A 13,961-nucleotide genomic window follows, 5' to 3' on the forward strand; every position below is an offset into this window, starting at 1 on the left:
GAGAAACAAATTCAAAGACACTCATATGTATATAAGAAAGAGCTTTATATAAATAGTAGTTGTACATTAAGAAAGCCTCCCAGCCAAGTCCATGAGTCCGATATTAGCCCATATATCTGATACCAATCTCTAAAGTCCTCTTCAGACTCACGGAAAAACCTGCAATGATGCCAAAAGCAGGAAGACCCCAGGTCAGTGGGTGGTAAGTCTTGTGGATCCAGTGATGTTGTAAGCATCTCAGCGCTGGCAGGGGTCTCCACGTGGCTTCTCCAGCTCTGAGACTGGCTGCCATCAGCCTGTCTCCATGTGGCTTGTCAACTGCAATGAATCCCAGAAAGTGAGCCCATGTCCTGCCCCAAGCAAGCTATTTATCTCATTAGTGCCTCCAAATGAGGTCATCAAGCTGCCACCTGATTGACAGGCTAACCTCCACCCCTTCACTATTAATCCTCTCAAATTGACAACAGATTAGGTAACTACCACAATGAGTATTGTTTGTGCATTCTGTGTGCTCAATGCAATGAATTATGGACCTAACAGAGGCGTAGGAAGGGTTGTGGGAGGGGCAGTTGACGTCAGAATGGGTGAAAAGGTTGGGAGGATGGAGGTATGGCTGACCTCTGTTTCACAGGAATTGGCCAATGGCAGTGAGGTTTAACCGATTGATGACCTTGATTCTTTCTCCTTCCCCTGAAGTTAGAGAAGGTCAGTAGCCACACCCTTCCCATTGTGACACCTACCAAAGGCTGTGGGCTGAGTAGGTACAGAACCGGTCTGGAGTGCCTCTACAGCCCCAGGGCCAGAGAACTGTCCTCACTGGACCTGTGGAGCAATGCCCTGGAAACCTACCCACAGGGCGTGCCTGCTGTGACAGGACTCTACAAATACAGAGCGCTTGTGGAAAACAATCAACAACAGCTGCTTCATCTATTGCACCTACCCTGCAGCAGTAATGGCAGGTGGGGCAAAGAAGAAGTTGGCAAAATTGACAAGAAAAGTTAGGGAATAAGAGTTACACAAAGGGCTTTGACAATCTCTGGTAGAGTCCTGGAAATCAAAAAGGCCATCATGCTTGGTAACGTAGAGGGCAGTGAGAAAGAAGAAGGATGGACTGACACCAGGTCTGGAAGGCTAGGTTCAAGCCTACAAACAGTTGTGAAGAAGGCCAGGGAAAGGGCAATGTTTCTTTCTGTGGGGTCGTTACGGGCCAGAGCTGACTTGCCGGCACCCAGCAACAACATCAGATTTGCTAGGCTTCTGTGCAAGCCCAGGAAAGAACTGACAAGGTCCTGGTGTCTCTCCACTGGCTGACTTGATGCTCTGCACAAGTAGGAAGTGAAGCCGCAGGCACCGCTGCAAGCTGCTTGCTCAAGCAGTAAAGACAGACTCCAAACACAGAGCGCCTTGGCAGAGGCCAGGGGACTTATTACGGCATTTAAAGAAATCTCATTGGCTGATCGCGGAGCGAACCTGCCAGAGACTTCATTGGTCAGAGGAACAATGAGAACATATGGAAGTGGTTCGGGAAGATCCACTTAACAAAAAGCCAACAGCAGCAAACGCTAATCAGGGGAAAGTGGGCATCTGATTCCTAGCGTAGCCAAAACTTACTCTTTAAAACGCCCAGGTTCCAACAAATCATTAGGAGACATGAAAAGAAACAAAAAAGTAGGCATGTATGGGGTGACGTAAGGGGTGGGGGGAGGAACCATCGATGGAAATGGTCCTTGAGGAAGGCAAGATTTTGGATAACGTAGACACCAACGATAAACCAGACGTTCGTAAGTAAATTCAAAGAACTAAAAGAAACCACATCTAAAGAACCAAAAGAAAATATTTAAACAAGATCTCACCAAATAGACATGATCAGTGGAGATAAAGATGAGAAAAAGACTCAAAAACATCTAGCTTTCAAATAACTTACGTGAAAAAGTAACCTGAGGGGTTCACGCCCAGACCTGAGCTGCTGGAAGGCAGACTCACCAAGTCTGAAGACGGAGAGTCAGGGTCACGGAGTGTGAGAACAGAAGGCATGAGATGAACAAAACCCCATGGAAACCACCAGGTACACCAACATGAGCAGAACAAGGGGAAAACAGGTAGGCAGAGTATTTGAAGAAATATTGGCAGAAAACTTACCAAAATTTATGAAAAAATCTTTAATCTAATATAGACTACATACCAAAAGGACCACACCTAAACAGATCACAACAAAACTGTCAAAAGAGTAAAAAGAAAAGAAAGAAAAGTTCAAGCTTTGAGTAGTAATATTGAAGGATTCTATGTAACACAAAACAATGCAGATGAATCAAAAGAAGATAGAAGGAATACACATTCACTGTACTAAAAAGAATTTGTCAACATTTAACCATCTAAGAAGGCAGCACATGACCAATAACTGATGGTATTGGAGTTCTGAGTACTCCAAGTTTGAACTCAAACTACACTCAGCAGATTTGATCTAACAGATAAAATACAGGGAGTCTTTGCAGTTGGAACGGCAGGGCATTAGACAGAAACTCAAATCTACATGAAGAAATAAGCAGCCTAGGAAAAGGTAGCTATATATAAAATAGAGTAAAAATATAAAATACAGTCAAATGTATTGTTTTGTTTGTAATTCATTTTCTAACTTAAAAGACAATTACATAAAATCAAAAGTTATAAAACCATGGCAGGCTTATAAAAGATGCACTTTGTATAACATTCATGACACAATGGAAGAAGGAAGGGAATGCTACACTTGAGGAAAAGTAATTATAAACTCTTCGACTAAACTGCCATTAGCCTGAACTAGACTGTAATAAATTAAGAAGTTAACTGTAATCAGCCATTAAGAAGATAACTAAAAAATAAAATAAAATAGCGAAAGAAATGATAAAGGAATTACAACAGTATGTTAGGTAGTACCTGTAGGAGGTTTGGTGGTGTGGTGATTATGCCCTGGGCTCTAACCACAAGAACAGCAGTTCGACACCACCAGCTGCTACACAGGAGAAAGATGAGGCTGTCCATTCCCATAGAGAGTTATGGTCTCAGAAGCCCACAAGGGAAATTCTACCTTGTCCTGTATCGGTTCACTATGAGTTCAAATTGACTCAATGGCAGTGAGTTTCTGTTTTTTGAAATAATACTTGTATCACAAAAAAGAATCCAGTCGTTGGGGAATAGTAGAACAAAATGGTATAGGATATATTAAATAGCAAGATAGCATTCATACTTCCTACCTTATCACAGTAAGTATAGTAAACATAAGCAAATTAAACACATAAGCAAAAGTAAATTGGAAGAATGGGTTAAAAAAAAAGATTCAACCACACCAGCCTATGCAAACACGAGGTGTCGAAGGGATCAGGTATAAGGCATCATCAGAACAAAAAATCTTACCATAGTGAATGATGGGGGGAGTGCGGAGTGGAGATCCAAAGCCCATTAGTAGGCCACTGGAGATCCCCTTGCAGAGGGGTCTCGGGGAAGAGATGAGCCAGTCAGCATGCGATGTAACAACGATGAGAAATACAACTTTCCTCTAGTTCCTAAATGTTTCCTCCCCGCTCCCACTATCATGACTCAAATTCGATCTTGCAAGTCTGGCTAGACCAGAGGAGGTACACTGGTACAGATAGGAACTGAAAATACAGGGAATCCCAGGACAGATGAGCCCTATAGGACCAGTGGTGTGAGTGGCAAAACAGGGAGGGTAAAGGGAGAATGGGTAGGAAAGAGGGAACCGATTACATGGAACTGTGTGTGACCTCCTCCCTGGGGGACAGACAACCGAAAAGTGGGTGAAGGGAGACATCGGACAGGGCAAGATATGACAAAATACCCATTTATAAACTATCAAGGGCTCATGAGGGAGGGGGGAGCGGGGAGGGAAGGGAAAAATGAGGACCTGATGTCGGGAGTTTAAGTGGAGAGAAAATGTTTTGAGAAACGATGTACAAATGCGCTTCACACAATTGATGTGTGTATGGCTTGGGATAACAGTTGTATGAGCCCCTAATAAAATGTTAAAAAAAAAAAAAAGATCAACCAAATATCTCCTTCAAGAGACATGCTTTAAATTAAGCTTGAAGAAAATAAATGGCAAAGACATACCACACAAATAGTATTAAAAGGAGATAATAAAGGCTAAAATTGTTATTAAAGACAAAGGACATTTAATAATGTTACACTTTTAATAATGATGTAATCAATCCATAAAGAAGAAATAATAATTAATATCATCCAGGAAATATAGACTTACACAATATTATAAGCCAACTAGCCCAAACAGCTACCTATGGAACGGTTCACCCAACAAGAACAGAATACACGCTCTTCTCAAGCGTACATGAAACAGTCTTCAACATGAACTCATTCTGGTAAACTTTTATTTATATCGTTCATCTAAAGCCAAACAAATACACAGACATCTGCTCTAACGCAGCAGAACTAGTATTTTCACTAGTCTAAATGTATATGCTGAAAACAGGCAGTTGCAAGCAGAGTAGCATGTCGAATTTTCTTGCTAAGAGAAAGTGAACGAAGTGGACTATATTCTAAAGAATTAAGAACACAAGAGATTGTTCCTACGTTCATGTGCAGAACTAAGTCTGCTGCATAACTAAGCCCCTTTCACATGTGTATCTTCGTGGGAGGCATGTGCTGAGGATGAGCTGGGAGGAAGGAATGCACACGTGGCAAAGGCACTCGCTCAGAGAAGAGGTTAGCAGCAGGCACCCAGCAGCAACCTCAGCCATCACGTAACTATCCCAAGGATCAGCGTTCTCAGAATCGTAATTCTGGCTTAGGAGAGAGGGGCACAGATTCTGGAAGGTGGAAACACAAAAACATGTGGTTGTAAACCAACACCTGATGCAATGGGACACGAGGGTGAAAACATCTCTAAGCACCCTGACCTGCAGATGGCAAAGGACCAGCTAGACCGGGGTGTGCTCTAGAAAGGTCGTCCTCCCAGCAGCACCAGCACCTGCACTTGCCGGCATTTCTCACCTTACAAGAGGTCTTCCATTTAAACAAGGGCACTGGCAGCTCTCTTTGGAATAAAAAACTCAGCAAAACATCCATCTCACCCTTTTTTCATTTGATAATTATTATTTTTGTTAGAGAATTACTTTCTGTGGACAACACACACACACACACTCACGGTGCTTCAATAAGTTCATGGAAAAATTCCATTCTCTTTTAATTCCATTTTTGCAAACTTTTTGAATGAATAAGGAAAACCGAAGAAAAAGGGATGCCTTTGGATGATGTCATTGGTGAAGAAAGCTGGTTGGATTGCGAGAAGAACAACAAACGAATCTCTGTGGGAAGAAGTATAGCCTGAATGCTCCTTAGAAGCGAGGTTACTGGGACTTTGTGTCACATCCTTGGGAAATATTATCAGAAGAGACAGTCCCTGGAGAAGGCCCTCATGGCTGTAAAGTCGAGGTTCAGCGAAAAAGAGAAAGACCCTCAATGAGATGGGTTGACACTGCAGTGGCAACAATAGGCGGAAATGTAGTGTTTCGTTGTGTTTAGACAAGGTCGCTATGAATCCTACCAACAACACTGAAGTTGTCAAGGATTTTGTCTTGCTTAGGTCCTCAATCAATTCTCATGGAAGCAGCAGTCAAGAGATCAAATGTCGAAATATATTGGATAAGTCTGCTGCACAAGACCTCTTAAAGTGTGGGAAAGGGTGCTGCTTTAAGGGCTAAGGTGCACCTGTGGACCCAAGCCATGTATTTCCAATCAGCTCATATGCATGTGAAAATTGGACATTGAATAAGGAAGACCACAGAAGAATTGCTGCATTTGAATTATGGTGCTGGCAAAGAATACTCAAAGTCCCATGGACTGCCAAAAGAACCAACAAGTGTGCCTTGGAAAAAGTACAGCCAGAATTCTCCTCAGAGGCAAGAATGGGGAGACTTTGCCTCACAAACCTTTGGAAATGTTGTCAGGCGAGACCAGTCTCTGGAGAAGGACATCATGCCAGGTAGAGTGGAAGAGCGAAAGAAATAAGGAAGGAAGGAAGGAAGGAAGGAAGTCCTTGATAAGATGGACTGAGGCAGTGGCGGCAACAATGGGCGCAAACCGAAGCACAATTGTTAAGGACTGCGTGGTGTGTCTGTGGTTGGACGACTCGACAGCCTCTAAGAACAACATGCTGGAAGACCACAGGAGACTGCAGTAGAACTGACGATCTGGCCCAGGGACTTTAGGGGTGGACATAGGATATGAGACTTCTTCAGTAAGTAGTTTTCCTGTCACGGGCCTAGCACAGTAAATTCTAATCAACAACTGTAAGTATTTAAAAATGAATGACATGATCAGGCATTTGTAATAAGCAAGATGTGACAGTGTTTACTATAAAGCAATCAGTTATTATTAATACTGGAACCTGTGCGGTCATAAAATAGACAATCACCTTATGTCTTTGATGGTGGCTCGTTTCAGTGGGTCCACCTGCAGCATATGCATCAGGAGAGTGGCAATGGAACGATGGAGATACTCTGGGATATAAAAAACTCCCCCTCGGATCTTCTTAAATAATGTGGGTACGTGCTCATCATCAAACGGGAGGGTGCCGCAGAGAAGCGCATACAAAATAACACCGCAGCTCCAGATGTCCACCTCAGGGCCTGCGTACAATCTAAGCAGAGAGGAGACAAAGGCAAATCTCAAAGGCAGCGGCACCTTGGCTCGCCAATAAGGATCTTGCGTCTGTATATATGCACCGTATTGACTAGAATAGATGAGCTTCCAAGGTTCTTTACGAAGCACACGACCACTCTTCAAAGAGAATAATCAGTCTAATCAATTACTACTCATGTCTGACCAGAGAAAATGTGACTTTATTTATTTGTCCAAAATTCATTTAGCTGGAACTTACTCATTTATTTAAAAATATAAAAGTTCCTATGGTTGATTTTGATAGCAATATCATAGTAGATGACTGTAAACTTCAAAATATCATACCATACAGGTTAAATCATTTTACCATAAAATTATTACAGAGAGGAAGCACACATAAGATGGAATTCTTAGCTTTGACATGCCTATTTTACAGAGCATTTGAAACATAAAAGTACCCAAGCAGCCCTGTCACACATTCTTCGGCAGTCTTAGTCCACATTACCCCATAGACGCAATGCTGTCACTCGAAGTACTTTCTAGAACTTGCAACTAAGATTAGTTTTTTCAATACTCTGCTCCAGGTAGCCTATGCCTAGCACAACTCCCTTTCCATAACCCTTAAATTGTGCCTAAATGTCCTAAGCCACACAACTAAACTCAAAACTGAGTCTGAGGTAGCCAAGTAAAATCCATCAGTTACACTGCAAAGAATGCAGTATTTCTATAAAAGTTGATGTCCACCATTTACATCATTTGCTTTACTGCCCAGAATCCTAACTCTGCTCCTTACAGTAACCTTTTACTATCCTTCTCAAATAAATCTGCTAGCTTTTTAAACGAGACATTTGTCATTTTAGAAAGAGGTTTCCCACTATAATTTGTATCAACATCAAAATAAATGTAACACTTTCAAGTAAATTACATAAATCATTATACAATTGCCACATGTACACTTCAATTTCATGAAACATTATATGTACACAATGACACCAGCTCAAATCTTACAAATGCTTCCTCTCTTACCTGTATTCCCTAAAACGTAAGAGATGTTAAATCAAGATGTTTCAGAAAACTCCGTAAGTCCGCTCATCACAAAATCTAAATAAAATGCTATGAAGAGTGTCCAATATAGGCATTCTCCGCTCCTCCAACAGCAGAAAAACACAGAGACACAATTCTGTGTCAGCTATGTTAAAACTATTATTTTCCCAAAGAGTTTCTGTTCTACTGGGATGGATGACGGCAGCAGGGACTCAGGACGACAGAAAGTGAATCTCCCCTGCTGGTTGGTGGATCATTCATTACCTGCCTGAGATGACTTCCGGTGCTGCATAATTGGGAGACCCACAACTAGTTCGCAGAAATTCACCATCTGACATCATATTAGATAAGCCTGAAAAGAGAAGGAACATTTACCTGGTATCAGATTATTCTTTTAAACGGGGATGTGGATAAACGCACAGCTCAAATCTTTAAAGTTTCTCCATACATTGTTTTTCTTAGATTATGAAAAGTAAAAAGGCAGTTGACAACATGTGTTTGGCTGGAAAAGAGATTATGCAGAATGCATGCACAATGCCAAAGAGGCTGAAGCACACCACTTGTTCCACTGGAATCCAAGTCCCTTTCTAAATAAAAGTCTTTATTTATTCACTTCACACGAGGTTATTCTAAATGATATGAAATTTATCCCGCCAAAAATTAAAGCATCAAAATAGAATTTACTCACATCTACCACTAAAAAAGGAAAGCTGAGCCCCAGTCCCTTTGCATGCTACGCCTGCAGAGCCTTCTCAAACAGTCTTCAAATACCAAATCAAGCTCAATTTCTAAAGACTCTGCTCCAAGGTTTTCAATGTGAAAAGCTGTAATTCAACATAGAAAAAGATAATCCACTGAAATGAAATCTAACTGGATTGTAGTGTTGGGTGAGTCACAATTTGGAGAAGACAAGTAGGGAAATTAGAATCCTATTTTTTGATCAGGACAAGGTGTAGGCAAAAAATTTTTAAAAACAAGGGTAAGTTTTCACATCTTTCGGTTTCTATAATTTCTCACTTCCCAATCCTTTCCCCCAACAACCTCCTGTGACACTCATTTAAAGCACGGCTGCCTTAGAAATTGCTCCCAGCATAAAAGTCACATTTAACCCTTTCTTCTATGTCTGACAAAAATTCCTAATCTCTTACCAAGTTAAAGAGCCGGATGTTACTGAGACACGAAGGCATGGATTATAAAGTCGGAAAACTGCCTTCACATCTCCATTTTCATCTGTTTATCGACAGCCAAAGAAGCTACACTTGCATCTCCACAAAAGAAACTAACCCGTTAAGGATCATTTGTAAGGAATCTGATTGAACGGAGAGTTTGCTAATTTTTCTGGCAGGAGCTGCAATGTTTTCAGTGTGTTTAAAGGAAAAACAACAGTCCCGTGGTGCAGTTTGCTAACATAAAGGCCAGTGGTTCAAATCCACTTGGTACGACATGAAAGAAAGGCATGACAATCTGCTTCCACTCAGACTACAGCCCAGCTAAGAAAGCTCGAGCGCACTTCTGCTCTAACACAGGATTGCCATGAATCATATTCCGTCTATAGCAGTGGTATTTGGTTTTGTTTTTCAGTGTAAACTGTTGGAACAGAATGTTCTTAGTTCTCCAAAGATTGTTACTAGCACACTTTAAAAGGCACACGTTAGTACATTTCTAAACACCCCTGGTGATACGTACCGAAATCCGCTATCTTGGCATTCATGTGTGCGTCGAGGAGAACATTCTCTGGTTTTAGGTCTCGATGAACCACCATGTGCCTATGGCAGTAATCCACAGCAGACAGAATCTGCTGGAAGAGCCGCCTGGCTTCCATCTCTTCAACCTACCACGTATAAAAGAGACAGCATTAAGAATATGGGAGCTGTCGACATAGAAACACACCACACAGCCAACGACATTTTCTTGATGTCTAGGTTTTGTAGGCTCTTCCTGTGGTTAGGAAGGTCACTGATTCAGAAAAAAATGCATTGGGTAGATCGCATCAGCTCTAATTTCTTAGCTCTGCTGTTCCACTAGAGTTCCAGCGGTTCTCACCCATAGTACTCCCCTGGGATGGGGTAGCCTGGTCTTTCTCCTGCAGAAGGGCTGGCAGTGTTGACTGCTGGCTGGCAGTGAAGTTATACTAATTTATTAATTTAGCATGCTAATTTTAAGTAAGAGCAGAATGCGGACCCACAAATTACAGTATAAGCCTAAAAAGGTAATTTTCAAAGAAATATTTGAAAAAAAAAAGAATTAGGTATTGAAGGACTTCTGAGGGAAATTGTATATGGACCATGGTGGCTAGTTGGTTATGCATTGAGCTGTCAATCATAAGATCAATGGTTCAAGCCCACCAATCACTCTGCAGCTTTGAAATGTTTTAAACGTTTGGCAACCCAAAGGGGTAGCTCTTCTCTGTCCTATCAGGTCACTGTGAGTTAGAATTGATTAGATGGCAGTGGGTTTTTCTTTGGGGGCTGGGGTGCAGTATATACACAGACTGCATGTTGGATACTGTATAATCAGAATACAGCGTAGAACAGCGGAAAATTTTTTAAAAATTGAGAAAGCACATACACGGAAGGTGAGAGGGCAATTTAGAGTGCCAAAAGATAAGACTTCATAGCAATTTTCATAAATATTTTGAAGATCTAAATGTTTATTCTTCAAATTATACAGTAGATATTTCTTAACACATTTGAATATATAGAAGTCAATGATGGTTCATGTGAAATGTTTCCGAGGTAAGGCTGATGCCAAACTTCTTTATAACAAAAATTCTAATTTTTCTTTTCAGAGTTTCTGTGCACAGGTGAAGAAGTTGTGCCATCTTCTAACACGACTGGAACATTTTGATTTTAATAAAGGAGTTTGAACTTTGGAAGATCCATTTGGCATTTCAGGATATTTGAATGTCAACTTATTATACCAAACTCATTACCTCAGTTGATTACGACTCATAGTGACCCTCTAGGAGAGGGTGAAATGTCTCCTGTGGGTTCCGGAGGTGATACATCTGTATGGGAGCAGCAAGTCTGTTCTTTCTATTGCACAGCTGCTGGTGGGCTCGAATAGCAGACTTTGTGGCTAGCAGTCACACACATAACTCACTACGTCATCGGGACTCCTTATTTATTGTACAGTGACTCTGATTTATGGACCTTTTCAAGATAACAAATTAGAACTGGCTGCTATTCAGATCCTAATACAGGTGAAGTGATACTTGGGGGAAGTTCTTGTAATTTGTACTGTTCAAATATCTCTTTGGACCAACAGACACCATGTGAAGTATAACTCAACCAAAATCTTCAGTGCAACACAAACTACATAAATCCAGTGAGCCCTTTCTTTATCTCAGGCTAGCTAACACAGCATTGAAATATCCTGATTTTGTTCTGGGTGAGCCGAGTGAAGAGTGGCATACGGCATACGTTCTGTATCTCAAAAATGAGAGCTGAAAGGGGAAAACTGGTACCTTTTTTTTTAACCAGCAGGTCAAATACACCCAGAAACAAGTCTTATAATTGAGGCCCCAAAATGTGTTTGGCCAGAATAATCAGCCTAAATAGAATTGAGTAAGCTCATTAGAAGTATGTGGAATTCTACCCCAAACCACTCTGCAGAGTATCTGGTCGGACTGAGCCACACAGATCCGCTCCAGCCACAGGCAAGTCTCCAACAGCCTTACTATGAGACAGAGACCACGGTCGTCCTGACCATGCTGGACTGAACTCCATACTTGGCCAGTTGACCACCCTGCAGACGCGACCTGACTCTGTTCTGGGTGCAAGTGTCTCTTACTGGTTCCATGACAGAAATTTCTTCCCTGGCCTTTTGAATGTTGTCGAGGGTCTTTTCCTTCTTAAGCATTATTTGTATTTTTGACTGTATACGTTTATGATTTTATCCTTACCACCTTAGTGCAATTTTGTTTGTTACTGTTTTCTGTTGGGTCTGCCAGCTGTGAAGCACAGGAGGCGTGGATACAGACTGAAAATAACTGATACAAGGGCATACAGGGAAAGCAGGGCTGAGGGGGTACTTGATAGGGAGGGAAAGGGGGTTTCTGGGGTAAATAACGAAGATGCGGCGGGGTGGGGGGGGAGCACTGGAATGATTGTGATTGCATAAGCTCATCTTACAGGCAATTTAACCATGGGGTGGGGGCAGCGGGTGCTCTAAGATTGCTGTGGGGGTGATCGTACAATCCTCCTCGATATGAGTAGATTAAAGGAGTGAATCATGTGAAAGGTAAGTTACTTGCCAATAAAATTATTGAAAGAAAAGACGTATGGAATTCTGTTAGAATCTCAGTAAAACAAACATAAAAATTTGTGTCAAAGTTTAACATGTTAATTGAGTTTTACTTTGCTGCTACCATTTAATATTCAATTCATGTTTACTAAGGGAACACAATGTTTAATTAACAGTAAATCATAATCAGAAACAAAGTCTGTATGGGTGGTAAGAAAAGGAAGTAACTTCAACAAGATCAAATGAAATGTTTTTCATTTTGAGAACCATGCTATCCTATTGGCAATTAATGGGAAAAATGTTCTAAAATCAGTTATTTTTTAAAGTAAATTTATTAATTTATTTGGTGAATGTTTACAGGGCAAATATGTCTAAACTTCTGTGTTTAGTTGAAGTGCTTAAAGAAGCAACCCCAATTTGAAGATGTATTTGTGGTTTGCTGTTTCCCAACATTCCCCCCACCTAAGCTTTAGTGCATGAGATGATGGGTTACTTTCCCATCCATGTTTACAGATGCAGTCAAACAATTCACCGCCAGATACAAATTCCATTACTTACCCGCCCATGTTTACAGATGCAGTCAAATAATTCACTGCCAGATACATATTCCATTACTTACCCGTCCATGTTTACAGATGTAGTCAAATAATTCACCGCCAGATACATATTCCATTACCATAAAAAAGTCCGTTGGTGTGCTGATCACCTGGTATCTGTTTTTGGTAAATGAAAAAAGAATGAAACTATCACATTAGCCAAAATCAACCTAGTGTATCTAATCTCCCTATTATTTTGATAGTTTTATAGTATTTTGAGAGATACTATTTTGCAATTACATATTTTCACAATATTTTGAGGAGGAACCAAGTTATATGTGATCAAAGCCAGGACCATGAACTCAGAGTGCTACAAACTCCATCTGCGTCCTGCGGCTCCTGGTCTTTCCTCTAGCTCTTCATGGTCACCCGATCTTGAAACTTCTTCCTCAACAACTAAAATGGGCATTCCTTTTCCATTTAAATAAAAATGTGTTGACAGTCTAAAAAGGTGAATGTTTAAATGAAAATAAAAACAATCTAAGGCATATTACATGATTCCACAGGTGTACAATCACAACTGCAAAATTCAGAAAGTAGACAAGTAATCCTTTCTTCACAAGAAGAAAGGGAAGGTGGGAAGGAAGCTATAGATTAAATATTAGAGATATATCACCCAATTGTTATATAGATGTCTGACTCTGAGTCAGATAAGCCATTTATGAAATTATCTAGAAAGTTTGAATACTGACTAGATGCTTGATAGTAGTATTTTATTTTTCAATTATGATAAGCTATTCTGCTTATGTTATTTAAAAGAAAAAGGAGTCCTTATTTTTCCGAGTATACACTAAAAAGTTATAAATTAAAGACATATTTAGGATTTTCTTGAAAATGATCAGATGGGAGGAAAAAAGGAAACTCACTAAAACAGCATGTGAATAACTGGTGGTCCTGAGTGTCAAATACTGGGTACCTGGTTATTTTGTATATTGTACATTATTTTTTATGTTGTATATTATTTTTGTATATAGGTATATAATAATTGTATAATGTTTTCTCTTATACTTATATATTTTAACAGAATATATTAAAACAATAACAATAAAGAACATTAGTTTTTTAAAACAAAATAATATCTTTCCTAAAAAGTGACAACTCCTCTCCATTACAACAATTTTACCAAATCAAATTCAATATAATTCTAAGATTTTAACTGAAGATTACATATAACACTTACATAAAAGAACAATTTTTCTACTTTTCCAAACTGATCTATTTCCTTGCTTATCAAAAATTTTGTGTGGCCTAGATGAGTACGCGCAGTATCTATCTACCTACCTTGTCGTGTATCTTGTCGTGTGAGTATCTATCTACCTTGTCGTGAGAGCCGCTGTTGGGAGCCCTTAAGAGCTCGGTGTGCTACAGATAGGAACTGAAAATACAGGGAATCCAGGAAGGATGAGCCCTATAGGACCAGTGGTGTGAGTGGCAAAACAGGGAGGGTAA

General features: G+C 40.4%; 1 protein-coding gene across 1 annotated transcript in view; it reads right to left on the reverse strand.

The window, feature by feature from the left end:
* PRKAA2 (protein kinase AMP-activated catalytic subunit alpha 2) overlaps positions 1 to 13,961 on the reverse strand; it is a 28,752-nt gene that overhangs the window by 9,726 nt on the left and 5,065 nt on the right. Inside the window, exons 2-5 of the mRNA XM_004699393.2 lie at positions 12,536 to 12,629; positions 9,358 to 9,502; positions 7,936 to 8,023; positions 6,422 to 6,646 (exon numbers count right to left, since the gene is read on the reverse strand). Coding sequence (XP_004699450.1) covers positions 6,422 to 6,646; positions 7,936 to 8,023; positions 9,358 to 9,502; positions 12,536 to 12,595 — 518 coding nt within the window. The 5' untranslated portion in view covers positions 12,596 to 12,629. The remainder of the gene's footprint in view (positions 1 to 6,421; positions 6,647 to 7,935; positions 8,024 to 9,357; positions 9,503 to 12,535; positions 12,630 to 13,961) is intronic.

This window comes from Echinops telfairi, unplaced genomic scaffold, assembly GCF_000313985.2.
Source record: "Echinops telfairi isolate 266 unplaced genomic scaffold, ASM31398v2 ScPeMD7_443;HRSCAF=831, whole genome shotgun sequence".
NCBI classification, from domain to species: Eukaryota; Metazoa; Chordata; class Mammalia; order Afrosoricida; family Tenrecidae; genus Echinops; species Echinops telfairi.